Here is a 16,739-nt window from a genome sequence, read left to right on the forward strand (position 1 = left end):
AGGGAAAGATATTAATAAAATAGAGCCGAGGAGAATTTGTATCACTTCTGCTTACAATCACTATACACTATAACGTCTCTGCTGGCCGGGTTAAATAAGCTATCACCAATTAAACCTCACGCAGCCACTTTCAGGCCATCCACACAAGAGCTGAAATTTCTTTCAGATTGACTGAAGAGATCATCATTCTTCAGTCTCACCAAGTGGGACTTTCTGAGTCTGTAACCTTGCTCACTGCTCCATTCTCTGCTCTCTCCCATTTGAGTGTCTGGTTTTGAAAGATACAGTATCACAAGGGCAAGTGCTCAGTGCTCACACAATTGCATCTGCCCACCAACAATGTATAGTCTGTGCTTACATTTGTACCTGGCTGTAAGATTGCCTGTGACCCCCAAGATCTTTTAAGTCATTGCTTTTCAGGCCTCTGTCCCACAAATACATTCAAACTTATGACTGAACACAGGTACCAAAACAAAGAGTACTGTGTGAATAAAACACTAACTTCATAAAAAAAATAAAAAACCCCCAAAATATCTACCTAGCTATGCTACCACTTTTAAGCTTCATTCATCCAACGATACTGCTCTGCTGACATTGTCATACCAACTGCCTCCCAAGCAGATTATTTTAAATGGCACCAAAAGTTTTGCTTTAACTTCTAGTCTTCAAAAAAAAAACCTAGCTCATTCATCCTGTCATATACCTGTGACAACATTACATCAACAAGCTCATAATCAGGTTTAAAAAAGAAAAGCACGAGAAGTTGGAATAACCTTCAGTTTTCCTTAAAAAAAAAAAAATAATTAAAAACACCAGCAGGTCATCTTAAAAAATTAGTACTAATGTCTTGGAAAAGTCTTGAATCAAGGATTTTATTCAAAGAGTGCTGCATGCAAATTATACTGTCCTACAGATTTAATATGTATTTATTTTTCAGCAGTTGCCATCTGATATCCCAGTTACCAACAGGAGAAGAAATTATGCTCTTACCTGAGTAAGGACTTCGCACCCTTCCTATTCCTGAGCAGAATTCAACTCAATCAGATCTGTATTTCTGTTGCCCTATAATAATTTGTGGCAGACAAAACCCCACAAAATTTTCCTTCTATTTTGTTCAACTTGACAGCCTATTATTCCTGACTGATTTTCATCATATTCATTTTCTAATAATTGATTTATATTTATTCTTAATCATCATCCTCACATGCCAGCTTCCACAGAGTCACAGAGTGGTTCAGGTCAGAAGGGACTTTTGGGGTCATTCTAGTACAACCCATTGCTCAGATCAGGTTAAACTACACATCAGGTTATCAGATCTTAAGCACCTCCAAAGATGAAGATCCTACACCCTCTTCTAGGCACCTGCTCCAGTACTGACCACTCCAATGCCAAAAAATATTTCCTAATATCTAACCATAATTTCCTATATCCTAATTTTAGTCTACTGCCCCTCATCCTATCTCCATGAGAAAGAAAGCATGGCTCCACCTTTTCCATATCTTCTGATCAGGCAGCTCCAGATGACAAAGTCTCCCCTGCACCATTTCTTTCCCAGAACAACAGTCCCAGCTCTCTTACTCTCCTTAGATGTCCAGCCTCCAATTCCTGCCCAGCTTGGCAGCCCTTTGCTGGACTCATTCCAGTAGGTCCAATAAGTGTCTCGTACTGGGAAGCCTAGAACCAGACCAGCACTCCAGATGTTTCTTACCAGTGCTGAGTAGAGGGGACGAATCACCTGCTGCCTACTTATGGAGAAAACCTCCACCTCCCTTGCTAGTTTCAACTTCAGGTGAACTTTGACTTTCCTGATTCTATGTCCACATAACCAGGCAGTCTCCATATCCTCCCAGGTAGCCTGTCCCTGCTTCTGTCTCTGTGCACTTTCTTTTTGTGCTCAGGCTCAGTCAGGACCACCATTGTTCATCTATGATGGCTTTTTGCCATTCTTCCTCAACAATCTGCACAAGGCATCAGTCTAACACTGTACTACAAGAGACTGTCCTTGATCAACCAGCTCTCCTGGGCTCCTTTCACCCTCAGGGAACTTCTTCTTAATGGGATCCTACCAAACAAGTCCGTGTACAGGTCAAAATTTGCTCTGCAAAAGTCCAAGGTTGCAATGCTGTTCATCTTGGTGACTTAGGATCTTCAACTCAAGTCTCACTGCTACTTCAGCTGAGGCTACCCTCCACCATATTCAAGCAGTTCTTCCTCATTTGCAAAAAGGTGGCACTTCTCCAAGTCAGTGATTGTGAGGCTTGAGGTATGGGCCAATGCCAACCTCATGAAATTCAACAAGGCCAAGTGCAAGGTCCTGCACCTGGGTCAGAACTCCAGGCACAAACATAGGCTGGGGGAAGAATGGATAGAGAGCAGTCCTGAGGAGAAGGACATGGGGGTGGTAGTTGATGAGAAGCATGACATGTGCTGCCAGTGCGTGCTGGAGCCCAGAGAACAACTGCATCCTGCGCTGCATAAGAGAAGTGTGTCCAGCAGAGGTTGAGGGATGTGATTCTGCCCCTTTGCTCTGCTCTAGTGAGATCCCACCTGGAGTACTGCGTACAGGTCTGGTGCCTGCAGCACAGGAAAGGCACGGAGCTCCTGGAGAGGGTCCAGAGAGGGCCACAAAGATCATCAAAGGTCTGGAACACCTCTGCTATGAGGACAGGCTGAGAGAGTTGGGGCTGTTCCCAATGAAGAAGAGAAGGCTTCAGGGAGATCTTATAGCAGCCTTCCAGTACTTGAAGGGGATCTACAGGAAAGCTGAGGTGGGGCTTTTCACCAGAGAGGGTAGTGATAGGACATGGGGTAATGGTTTTAAACTAAGAAAGAAGAAATTTAGGCTAGACATCAGGAAGAAATTCTTTACCTTTAGGGTAGTAAGGTGCTGGAATAGACTGCCCGTGGAGGTTGTGGAAGGCCCCCCCCTGGAAGTGTATAAGGCCCGGTTGGATGAGGCTTTGTGCAACCTGGTCTGGTGTTAGGTGTCCCTGTTCATAGTAGAGAGGTTGAAACCTGATGATCTTTAAGGTCCCTTCCAAACTTAACCATTCTATGATTCTATGATCAAGAAACCTTCATCTATCTCCTGTTCTTGATAGGCTATAGCAGACACTCACTGGAGTGCTGATGCATCCTCTGATCCCTACTCATACGCTATGTACCGTTTTGTAGCTTTGCTTCTTTCACCCTCCTTAATCAAAATCTTTATATAAATTCTACATGAATATTATATTAATATAATTGTATATAAATTATGTATGTAAATTAAACTGTGTATTATGAGTAACATTCATATCATACAAGTGTAAGTAAATTTACATGGTAATTCTAAGGAGGTGGTTTTTTTTTTTCTTTTCACACTAGATCAACTGATTGGATTGCAAAATTTATTTATTCTAGAAGGAATAATCTACATTTTTTTGTCTAAAAAAGTTCCTTGTACACTTTTGCCTGTGATTATTTTAAGCTATGGTTTGCTGACCTTTTTATTGAACAGGCTGCATTTGCTTGATGCAGCAGTTCTCTTTGTGCAGTCATCTGCTCCTAGGCAACCATCACTTTTTAATTGGTGATAACTTCATATTCCTCATATACATATTGAAATTCAGCGGAGAAAGTTTTGCAGCAATATGCTACCAGTACACTCAGGAGGTCTGGACTATGTATCTGACTGAAACCTCCAAAGAAGCTCCTTGCATGGTTCTCCACATTTGGAGTGGGCACTTACACACAAATCGTCTGATCGTCTATCGTCTGATTAATCAGATGAACAGACTCATCTCTTGATTTTATACATGAGCAAATGCAAGGGCATTGGCAGGACCATGAAATGAAAAACCTGGGTCTGACTGTGTGGAAATTAGATTATATTTATCATAAAACTCAAAACACAAGCTGCTGTTTTCAGCTTACAGGTGGCATGACCCAGCAACTCCCTGTCTGCTTCTCCTCTCATTTTTATGTCTCTCCTCCTTCCAGCTTCTTCATTCCCTTATGCTGCTGGCTCTGATGCTTGTCAGACCTTTCCATGAGTCAACTCAATGCACTGAGTCAGCTGAATCCAGAAAAACAACAACAGTAACATATTCTCTGGGATAATGAGTTAGATCAGCTCTCAGTAAGCTCTGATGAGTAAAGCTAGTTTGGGAAGTTAGCTGAAGCATGAAAGCAGGGGAGGAGAGGAAGTAAAGAGTAGCAACAGTAAGGTATTAGGCTGACTCACTGGGACTTGTGAAGCTACAGCATTACTGGAAACTTGCATTAGCTTAATATCTACCTGCAACTACAGTTTAATTAGAAAGCAGAGCTGTTGGTGCCAGTCAGGAGTAAAGTGTTAAGAGCCCACCAGCAAAACCCGGTGCCAGAGCAACCTGTTCCCAAGTCACTGTCACCAACAGGCACAAAAAGCACTGGAAGCCATCTGCACTGCCTGCCCAAGGGACACTCAATACTACCACTGCAGATTCTACTCAGCTGCGTATTTTCTTTATTTATTTTAATAAAGTCCACAAGTTTGGAGATCTCAGAGACTCATAAGCCTGTCACAAACACACAGAAGTGGGAGACGCCAACGGAACTTGAGGGTTGGGTTAGCAGACTTCGGCTATACCAAAGGAAAAATTAAGGAAAACCGTTGCTTCTTTCTGAATGCCATGCACTTGCTGATCCCTCATTCATGGGAATTAGTTAAAAGGAGCCAAATGTAGAAGAGAATTGCTTACTTTATACTGTTTGTTGACTTTCTCTAAAATAGCATGGTATGTCTGATTTGTGTTTATACATGGCTGGGTTTTCTTCCTCAAGGGAGTTAAAAATGTTTTGATCCAAAATAAAGTGTAAATAGCCATTACATCCTGACAGCTGCTCTTTAGTAAGACGGAAGGAGGAAGTTTATTTGCTTTTGTTGTGTTGTGGGTTTTTTTACCTGCAAAATACAGAAGCATTGACAAAGAATTCAAGAATCTCTAAGTAATCACTGTTTTGGTACATATGTAGTTCCACAATGCATGAGATGCATGAACATAAACATGTGTCCCAGTGCTGCACAATACACATGTTCCTAAACCAGAAACCTAGTGCAGCATAGAGCCAAACCAATTCAGTATCAGGGAGCAGAGCTGGACTGCCTCTTCTACCTCAGGAACCTAAGGACACCTGGAGTATCTGTGAATAATCTAGCATTGTACATTTTAAATGTACCCCTAAGTTCTGCACTTTTATCCATTTTTCTTTCTGAAGATGTGATTTTATACTGTAGAACAGACTCAGAGGTCTAAAAGTATTTCCTCTGAAACAAAGAGCTAAATGCATCTTCCCTTCATGAAATAAAAAGCAAAACCAGAAGTGTACCCAAAAGAAAAATCCCAACCTGAAAAAAAGGAAAGGAAAGGAATTCCATCCTTGTGCTTTTATTAGTGCATAGCATTCCTTAATTATACCTCCCCAGACAAAGAAGGGGCCCAATACCACACAGCTAGGCTTTTTCAAATCCAGGAAAGGTTTACAACATTCTGTGAAGAAGCAGACCAGTGTTTTCATAACTGTCTGGCAGGGTATTTGTCTTCTGTGTACTTTTCCACTTATGCACATGCTCTACTACAAGCAATCTATTTCAAGACCTACCAGAAACCTCTGTTCTTTATGTTTGTATTCAAAGAACTTGACCTGGGCAGTGCACCGCTGTGTCCATCCTGCCATTGAGGATGGCACAGGGAATGAACCTTAACCTCTGAGATGACTGCTGACAGCCAGCTTTGTTCAAGAAGGCCAGGTTCATCATCCTGTGGAGAAGACAGGCTTGTACCTGGAGCCCTGCTGACAACCACTGTCCCCATGACATCTAATGGAAGTAATAAAAGGGATATTCTGCATCTACCAGAGAGATGTGTTTGTATCATAACACATGCATCATAAACTACAGGACATGAAGGGACACTTTAGGACCCAAGCACAGCTGCAATAGCGTTAGAAGACTGCCCCCATTTGGACAACAGTAAACTTCAGGCAACATGGCCACTACCCAAATATCCAGATAAAGCTTTCAGCACATAGACCCAGGTTTCTTCTTAGAAGAAACTTGAAGCTCTAGGAAGAAGCCCTGAAGCATGTGTGCTATGTCAGTAATGGCAAACTCTTGCATGGAAGGGGAAGTCAACCAAACTGACATTGCAAGTATAAAACTGAGTGTATGGAAAGAGGTGAATACTCCTTCCCAAATCATGCATAGTCTGCCCCATAAAACACCTGTCATCTCTCTTTGGAGAGAGGCAAGTGCTGGCCCTCCCTCTGAAACAGGCTCCCACTCATACTTCATTAGGAAAGGGAGAGTTTGGGTTTTCAAAAGAGTTTGGGGTTTCCAGGAAAACTCAGCTTCTCACCAAGCATTACAAAACACAGACATCACCCTCACCACAGGGCCATGTAACTTTTCATAGCTAGGCCACCTGAGCCTGGAACATTCCTGACAGCTCTTGTGAATGGCTTCTTGAAGGAGACAAGAGTCCTTTATGAGGGAAGGTAGAGGGGGAAAAACATTAGGTCTTTCCCTTCAAAAGAGAGACTAAGTAAAATGCAAATCGAAGTTAAAAATGTATGATCTAATTTAAGTTTTCTTGCCTGCTAATTTTAACCACAGTTTAAATCTGATTAAAATCTACCCAAGCTTTCGACAAAAGCAATACTTTTTATAATGAAAAAATGCACTGCACTTGAAAATTCATTTTTTAGCAGGTCATGTTCTTTATGGATTTAGTTTCTGAATAATAATAATTATAATTCTATAATCTACACTAAAATGTATTTGAAGAAGGCTATGCTTTCAAGCTCAGTAGAAGATGGGAAGAAAGGAAGATAGCTTTGGATGTTACTTATGTGTTGCAGCAACATGCTAATGATAAAGCAAGATTCAGACAAAAAAACCCACAAACATCACAAATGAGGCAAAGCAACACAAAGGAATCTGTTTCCATACCTGACATAAACTTGCTCCTTCTCTAATATATCTACCTAAGCCTACATACTTGGAATTGAGGTTTGTGTGACCCCCAGTACCAATGATTTGCCTTTTCAAACTATCTCTACACAGAAAGGTGGGAAAGGGAATAAAATAATCCCAGCAAGGATGGGGGCAGGGGGATATAAAGCAAGCCTTACTGATAATTAGCTTGGTAACAGCAATCTGAACAAGTATCCATACAAGTCATGATAAAAATGCCCAAATTAAAAAATCTTACTGTATATTCAGAAAAGTTTTTTCATTAGTTCAGCACAACCTAAGTAAAAAGGTTTTTTATCTTCTTAGTTGATCAAAATCTCTTCTGTAAAATAATATAGTATTATTACTACCATAGCTTTAGTCCCTTTAACAATCATCAGTGACTTCTGCATGGACTTGCAGCAAAAGCACAAGGGAACATAACACTGCTCACTGAGCAGCAAAAGGGTTAGAGCTGGGAAATTAATATCTAAGCAGACTGAAAAATTTCAGGCACTGCACATGAAAAAGTGGAGGAATGCAGCACTTGTCTTTGTTGCTATTACATAGCTTCCTAAATTTCACTTCATCTTTAAGGGTTTTTTTATTTATTTTTACAGGCATTGTTTCTTCTGTTGGTGGGGTTGCCATTGCCCAGGTTATGAACACACAGGTAATTCAACTATCAGTTTCCAGTCGCATAATAGGTCCTGTATTAAAAGCAGGATTGTGAATGCCCTTACCCTGCTGTGAATTCAAAGCAACTCACTGCTTCACTTCCATTTCTAAGAGGTTTTGTGACTGACAGGACAAAAGTGAGAAGTTATCACAGGGAAGGGGCAGAATGCCTCTTTGATCGTGAAGTACCCATGCAACAAAGCATTACTGTAGCACCTTGACTGCAGAAATACATGGTATTTCTGAAGCTTACTGCTTCCAAAATAGTAATCTACAGTAGCAACCACTGTACAACATCGCTCATTCCATTATGGAGTTTTTATCCATCTTGTCTTAACACCAATCTTTTCATACACTATGGTGTTATTCCTTCACTCCCTCCCCCACATAGCTCCCAGGCCCAGTTATTATTTTCCCTCTTGCAAGTAGTAGAATTATTTTACTACTTTCCCCTGCTTCTAACCTTCTCAATCTCCTACAGGACAGCCTGTAGTTATATTGTCGCATGAATCTGGTATTATGGACTGCTAAAAATTGCACACAGGTGAGTGGGAGTGGAAAAGAGATCAATAAGTTTTCCAGTCAGGGCAACCTACAGAAACGTCAAAGCTCAAAAATAGAAGCTGCCAGAAATCTGTGGAAGAAAGGGAAGGGAGGAGGCCATCTCTGCTTACAGCACATTGAAGTAGCAATGTAAACGTATAGTAAGCTCACATACTTGTCTGTTTTTTCTCTTTTCTCTGAGAAGATCCAGCCAAAGGGTGCCAAACAGAGGGTGCAAAGTTACCAGATGCCCTGACTTCATCATGCCATGCTCTGTGGGCAGGAGCACAAGAGCTATGCCCAGGCTCTGAGCCAAATGAAGCCACATGAGAAGCAGCCGTAATTTAGCTCAGGTCTGGCCTTCCACTACTCTCCAAAATATCCATAAAATCTGGAGGTAAAGCAAACTACTGCTATCTTCAGGAGAAAGAAAAAAAACAACAAACAAACAACAAACAAAACCAAATACATATATATACACACACACAAGTAAGCTGAGAGTAAAAGTGAGGGCAGGACAATGGCACAACAGGCGGATACAGTACTCAAAAGGCAGGGCTGGCTGACTCCTCTCCATGCAGGGAAGCAGTGAGAAATCAAACAAGCACTACTCTGCAGCTGTGCTTCAGGCTTCCAGCCTTGCACACGCCAAACACTAAATGCCTCAAATAATTTGAAACACCTTCCAGGCTACCCTATTTTTCCTGCAACTCTGAAAGGCTGGCACAGTACCATTCTGCTTTTTGTTCACCCTTCACAAGGCTACCAAAATAGCAGCTTCAGGTAATGCCACTTACTGACACTCACAGTACCCCAGGCAGCAGCTGACTTCATGTAAGCAGCAACACTTTTACTTCCAGCCCAGGCTCCTAACTAGCAGTGGTAAGAGTTGACAAGTACACTTCTTCCCCCACAACAGTGTTGCAGTGATGGTCAATACCATTTGAACATCTCATGATACATATACTGGAAGCTAGGAAGCTGCACCAGGCAACAGAAGGCTGTGTCACAGGCAAGGATACTATTATGAATGCTCTGATGGTACCAGCACAGCAAAGGTAGATTTGTCCAAGATAAACCTACTGCTTTGGAACTCTATAGCAAACAGATTTCTCACCTGGTTTTAATTTATTACTCCAGATTCAAAGTAATAAACTAGCATGCTTCTAATATTGAACTAGAAGAAAAAAAAAAAAAAAAAAAAAGAAGAGAAGGAAGTTTCTCAGAAAGCAGCATTTTATACAGCTTCCACTGGAATCTGGTTACACTATACTCAGAATAACAATCAGATTTTCTGAAATGCAACTGATATCAGTAAAATACCCTTATTTCACACATACAAGCCAGTAAAAAGATAAACTATTCAGAAGCAAATGAGTTTTTTGGAAATCCATATTGCATGGAAGAGGTGAGGTTGAAGAGAACAGTATTATAACCTTACAGAAAAAAAATCAAGCACAACCAACCAAATATCACTTTACATAAGCAGGTATCTCAGCTGGCCTAGAAGATTAAGTGCATTTTGTGTAGATATAGGACTTAATCTTTTTTAAACATTCTGTCTTTCACCACCCAAATGAATCAGAATAAGTCCATCTGCATCAAAGAATGAAAAAACAACTCAGAGATGTTACTTATACGTAAAAGTAATTTCTATAAAAACCTTACTTTTACTAACCCCATGACTAAATTTCCTGATAAAAAACTGCTTACCTACATGTACAAAAGCACTGCTACACTGTGGGTTATCTATAAAGCCTTCCTTGAGCCCGTCCTTTCTTCACTTTATATCAAGCGTGCTTGAGAACAACAGGGAACCCTTGGATTTGGTCAATAGATTGATGAGTGCACTGTACCAAGAGAGGCAAATAGGATCAGGGTGTTTATGGGTGTTCTTTAGGTAAACATTAATTGCACTGCACTAACAAGATAGGCTTCTTTCTGTTAAAGATGCTGCTAACAAATAATACAGACAAGAAACCAACCACAAGGCTTATTGAATAAGAAAAGCAGTAACATATGTTCTTCCGGTCAAGGAAGTACTTTGGATAAACTCAGCTCTATTGACCAGCTAAGCAGAGAAGAAGTATCAGTCAACCTTTGGGGCCAAGGAGAGTATGAAAACTGAGGTATGCAAGGGAGAAAAAAAAAAATTACCCCTCAGACACCTTAAATAAAATATGTCTACCCCATCACATAAAGAAATGTAAAAGTAGGAGAGAAAACCAGAATTTCTTAGCAGTCCCAAACACAAATCCAAACTTTTGCACTTTATTTCATGATGTAATGACCCAGACAGGCTTTCAGTGATCAAACTCTAAACCCAATACCTTCCTGAATTGAATTTGCCAGTCCATGGACTAGTCAATAAATTACCTGGTGCACAGTTAATCTGATCTATTACCCTTACACTGGCTATGTGAGCCGTGTAGTACCAAAACTCTGAAAAGTCAGTTCTCAACTGCTCAGTGGACTGGTAAACTTTGCCAGCCTGCTTATTAAAATTAAGAGACACAGAAAGCATTCTGTTTGAACTTCACCCTTCTGTAGCGCAAAACAGCAAGTCAGTGTATCATATGTGGATGAGCATCCCCACGGAAGAGCTCAGTTATCCAGCACGTGGTGAAAGTCCTCCTCCTGCTCACCATGCTCTCATCTTACCATCATCTCAGGCAATACCCAGCACTCACCAGATGCTGCTTCCCACTTAACTTTTGTCTGACTGTACCCATACAAATCCACATAATTTAAATTTATTCATGGGTTGGTGCTTTCATTTCTACAGGAGAAAAATCAGGTTTAAGTGAAGTCAAAGGCCAAAAGTCTCACCTATATGATCTCTACATTACAGCTTTCCTTCCCAAGCCACATTCATATGAAAACTGTATTAAAACACAAATTTCATGACCTTCTGACTCCCCTCTCTCATTTATACACTTCATAAACACTTACGTTGGGCCTGTACTGAAATTCATTTTGGGTCATTCAGGTGACATAAAAGCTATTTCCATTCTGTAGAAGGCAGAACTTAAATAGTGTACAACTGACCTTTCAGATCACAACAAATTCTCAATGCTATTTGTACAGGAAAATTAAAGTTGCATGCCAATCCAAGGGTGCAATTTTCATATTTCTCTCAGGTGCCCCAGAGGTTTACACGACCCCTGTACCCACCGATTCCAGCAGGTCCCATGGTCCTCATCAGCTGCACCAGCATAACAACTCTTCTTACAGATGCACAATGTACTGGGTCAAGGAGTTGACACATGCTGCATACTTCTGCCCTCCCTTTCCCCCTACTCTGAGTTTCCATTTTAAAACCTACACTAGTTCTCTGACCTGACTGCACACCAATATGCGCATTGCAGCAACTGGACGGAGGCAGCAACACGGCAACGTCGCTGGGAATGATGGGGCACATTAATGAACAGTGAATTTAGTTTTATTCTTTAAAACAGGACATGTAAGGCTATATGTCATTTCTGCAAAGTAAAAAATTAATTTCTGCATTACTCTTCACTGTAAAAAAACTTTGCATTTCTGAAACACACTCTAATATTAAGGAACATCTTTAGATATTTAATCTGTTGTTCTTTAGTCATGTCAGATGCCAAGTGCAACTAAAGACCTTCCCTCACTACTGGTAATTTATTTTCCTCATATTTCTAGAAAACCAATTAAAAAATATTAGCACACATCCAACTCTGGTAAATTATTCCTCTGAGAGATCAGAAACAAGATGTCCATCTCAGCACATCACTATCGTCCACTATAATTTAGATGTTCTTCAAATTGCATTTGTATCCAGGAGGGTAATAGCCCTTATATTAAAAAAAAAAAAAACCTTCATTAAGTGGCTCCCTGTCACACAGCCTATTACAGGCTCTTATGCCCTGACCCTACACAGCCTCAGAATAATGTTGCTTTCAATGGGCAAACCAAACAGGGTAAATAAACTATCTTCTCTATTTAAACATAAAAACATCAGTAAATGTACTAGTAATATGGATAAAACAACCCCTTCACACATTCCCAGTGATAGAAGAAAGCACTGTATTTAAGACTTCTGCAGACAAAAAGTTTTGCAGAAACACCCTGTGAATAGGCCCCTAAAATAACTGGAAAAAATCTAAACAATATTTAGTTTCATCTTAACAGCATTTTCTAATTTCCATCTCTTATAGTATAATGCATAAAAACCATAGACCTGAAAATATAATGCATGGTTTAAAAAGGTTTGCTTCAACGTACAGGAAGTGAGTTTCTTCAGAGGTACAAAGACCAACAGGTAAATACTTTGTTTTTGTCACCACATCTACAAAAATAGAGCACCTGGTGACCAACCTTGCCTCATACAAAAAGCAAATCCACAGCTGTGGAACCATTTCTACAGAAGGAACATTCAACCTAACATGATGTCAGAAGAAGAGTGTGTATTTAATTTTCAAAGTATTTAAAAAACCTGAATGGGCTGGAGAAGGTGATTAGGAATAGGCTTTACTCACTTCCTGTTCCAGTATGAGATGCCAACACATATGAAAGAGTTCAAAACAAGTAAAGAGAGCTGCATCATCCCATGATTTGCAGCAAATGCTGGCACTCTGTTACGGGACACAGTAGACACTAAAAGCCATCAAGGAGTCCACAGAAGGTAAGACAAAGCTTACAGGAAAAACATTAATTCTTTGAGAACACCATGAATAAATACCATTTCTGGTTGAGGAAACTGCTAAATGCCAAACAGCTGGAAACCAGGAGAACACTCAGGGCATGATCACCCCTCATTTGTCCTACCTCTGCATTCTTCCCTAGGCAACTGCTAATGGCTACTCTCAAAAGCAGCAGACCTTTAGCTTCATCTAGCATACTTGCTTTTAAATGCTCTTAGAAACCTAATGTTGGACATCAGTTGTTTTCCAAGGTTTTAATAAGTAATCCAAAGGTTTTATAATGTAAGCTGTAGTTCAAGCTATTTACAAGTTGATATTTAAAGCTGTACACAAACACCTGCCCTAAGTGTTTGCTGTATTTCAAAATTAATCACTATGTACTATATTTATTTTTCCCATAATGGAAGATAAGTGGTTTTTGCCTTTGCTAATAATTTCAGGAATACAGTGCAGGTCAGTATAAAGAGATTCTGATGTTGCACTAGTTACTCACAGGTAATTACACTTGCCTCACCAATAGTATTTACTACTGCTGTACTTGCAAAATCCTTTTCATTAGGCCAAGTTCTCACATTTTCATAGCACGCCAAGACATGTGCCATTAGGTCTGAAATTCTCCAGTATTTATTCTTCTCCAAAGCACACCATCACATTAAAACCCTCCCTTGAATCAAAAGTAATACAAACTCAATTGTCAAACTTTTCTCCTCATTTTTTACGTCTTTTTCTCTCACTTGATTTTTTAATAGAACTTTCTGAAGCTAATGAAGATCAAAACTTGACATTTGAAAACTGAATTTAATCCTTCATGACTACAGTGATTCTAGGTGAATCTGACAGAGCTCTAAAAGCCATATATTCATCTTAAATTATGTTTTTAACATACTGGTAAACAGCTCCTCCTGAGACAAAGCGGGACTGCAATACATGGTCCCCTAACTAAGGCCGAGGCCTGGACGTTGTAAGAAAGGAGGGCTCCAAACACTACAAAAGGCAACCATGGAGAGAATGTCAACACATACACTAAGGAACGTGGTGCCCAGCAGAAGGATTACAGAGCCTCAGAAGAAGAGATGGATAGAACAGTCCCTATGCTAGCACTTATATTTCTGCACTGCTCAGCTTTCTTGGGCACCCCCCTTGTCTCCCCTCATTCTCTGACTGAGCAGGAAAAAAAAGTGGGCTGTCTCATGTGCCTAGGAGACCCCTGGCTTCTACACATCAGAAAACCCAGCATTTTTCAAAGTGAAAACAGCAGTGGTTTAATTTTACCTATACTTTCATTACTACATCTTATTCTACCTGGGTAACTTCACAAGCAGTGAACTGCTTCTTAAGCTACAGTTTCAACAGTAATCAGGCAGGGTCAGCAATGTTAAAAAACCCCACAGCAGATGTTTGCACACAATTATTTTCCTCCTGCTTTGACTTGACCTTCTTGCTGCTCCACTTCCTGCAGAACAACCAGAGGAATTCAGTGCTCATTTTAGAACTGTTACACAGACTTAGTTTAAAACTGTTTTCTTTCAAACACAAAACTATTTCAAACACAAATACAGCACAGATCTTCAGAATCTGAAGACTGAACTTCTTAAGGGCAGCTCATCAGGTGAGACTACTTTAGTCTCCATCACCAAAAATCACACTTTGAAACAGTGGTCAAAAAAGTTTAAGAATTCTGACCAGAGGAAGAAGAAAAACAAAACAAACAAACAAAAAAAATCAGATCTTATATATCTGTTTTGGACTGTCTCTGAAGCACTCCTTTATTCTGCTAAGTTTTATTGAGCAGCCACAGTTTTCCAATACAGATGCGAAAAAATTACTTCTTCCAGAAGAGCCCATATGATGCACTCAAAGGAAAAGGGCCTGTAGCAGAAATGAACAGAGATCAGGTGCCACAGTCAAAAGTGTGAAAATTTCCCACAGACAACAGGTATGTTATTTGGGAGAAGCAAGAAGCAGCTATCATGTCACAGAGATTCATTCAAAATTCAATTCTTCACATTACTTTCCTCCTATATAAAGTGTGTCTGAAGCCTGAGAATACCTTTTTTTTTTTTTCAAAATGGTGCTTCCATCACAATCAAATTGCTTCTACCACTTTAACAAGCCCCTTAAGACTCTGAAAAACACAAACTGAAAATCAACCGATTTCTGCCTTTAGCCTAGGGGAGATAGTATTTTGAATTTGTTAATACAAGACCATCAGCATCATGAATGTCGAGGCTTCAGGGCTTAAATTTACTCTTCCATATGCAAACTTGAAGCACCAAGCAGCCAATTAAGTAAAGTGTGGATCTTGCTTAATTAACATATTTTGTAAGATATGGGGCACAGTAATAGCTGCTTATATCAGTGACTCCAAAGCAGGGGAAACCAGCAAGCTAGCACTTAAGAAGTAAAATTATACATACTAACCACCATTAATAACATACAACAATATATAAAAAGGAGGGGAAGGAATGGTGTAGAGGTTAGGTTACTTCTCTGTGGCAACATTTCCCACTCCTTCTCCACACATACCTCACTCCACAAAACCTTTTAGATACAAACAAAATAGCCATGACCTTTTTTCCTCCTCTGCATGATTAATTACTTAATGTACTATTAATTGGAAAAAGTAACTGAATTTCAAATGCTTTCATTTTCTCAGCATATCATGCTGTCTGGGAAGTGCCGATTAAGCTGTTCATCAAAGGTGAGCAGGCAAGGTCATGTAGGGTATACCTCTTCAGTTATTCATTACCTGTCCTAAATAGTAATTAACAACGGCAATATTTCCATAAATCAAACCTTTTCTGATTACCTTCAGATGATGAGTGGTTGGGGGAGGGGAGGGAAGGAATCAGTCTATGGGTTTTTGCATGTATCCTTTTTTTCACCATTAGTTCTACTGAGTACCTGAATAATTCAATTGATACATTAACTGTCATTTACAACGCAGAATTTCAATACAAGTCAACAAGAATTCCACAGAGAATAAAGAAGAGGTTATGGCTTCCTTTCTTCTCTCCCTATTCCCCTTAACTTTAAAGAGGGATTTGATCCAAGAAGGCTTCTCAATTACAAAGATTGTTATATGTTTGGGTTTTTTAATTACCTCCATTATACATGTCAAACTGGAAGGCCATATTCAGTGAGGCTCAGTGTTTCTTAATAGAGAAACTTATCCCTTGAGTATATGAAAGAGGTGCTCACCTTGAGGCATCTCGGGTGGCAAATAATGAGGCTCTTGAGCACTGACATGTACCCAGTCGAAGTCATCATACAGGTCTTGATGGTAGTCACAGGGTCCAGGACCATCATCAAATGTACATCCTCCTAGGGAAGAAACTTGTTATTAGTTTATTTAAAAGCAGAGCTCTTTCAACAGTCACACAGAGGTGCTCCTCCCCAGGCGCACCTCAGCTTTGGAGTCCATGCGGCCTGTGCACCATTCACAGGCTTGCCAGCACAAAGCTAACACCCACAAGCAGCTCATCCCTCAGTGCTACTCTCCCTTTTTAAAATGTCACTGCTTCACACAACCGATTTTGCCCAAAGGCACCTTCTCTCAGAGCGGGAGGTCACACTCACAGGCTGAGTCAATGAGGTCAAGTGAAACCTGGCCCAGTGTCTGCATGACAAAAAGCAACAGGCTATCCAAAACAAGGGGCAATGGAAAATAATGGAGGAGGCTCAAAAAGTAAAGGTGTTAACAACTTCAGTGCACTGAAAGCAGTCTGAACATCAAGAAGATAATGTGCCCAGAAGAAAAGCAGTCATTCAAAATAATTAAAATTGTTTAGAAATGAAATAATTGCTGCCAAATGAATTGGATAATCCTGTTTTATTAAACTAATCTAGCATAGCAGAACACAAATTAAAGG

General features: G+C 40.1%; 1 protein-coding gene across 1 annotated transcript in view; it reads right to left on the reverse strand.

Annotated features, from left to right (window-relative positions):
- The window catches only part of PTPRK (protein tyrosine phosphatase, receptor type, K), a 291,634-nt gene extending 275,458 nt beyond the window's left edge, over nucleotides 1-16,176 (reverse strand). Inside the window, exon 1 of the mRNA XM_009999118.1 lies at nucleotides 16,069-16,176. Coding sequence (XP_009997420.1) covers nucleotides 16,069-16,176 — 108 coding nt within the window. The remainder of the gene's footprint in view (nucleotides 1-16,068) is intronic.
- Nucleotides 16,177-16,739: the final 563 nt, after the last annotated feature.

Source organism: Chaetura pelagica, unplaced genomic scaffold, assembly GCF_000747805.2.
Source record: "Chaetura pelagica isolate M959 unplaced genomic scaffold, ChaPel_1.0 scaffold90, whole genome shotgun sequence".
NCBI classification, from domain to species: domain Eukaryota; kingdom Metazoa; phylum Chordata; class Aves; order Apodiformes; family Apodidae; genus Chaetura; species Chaetura pelagica.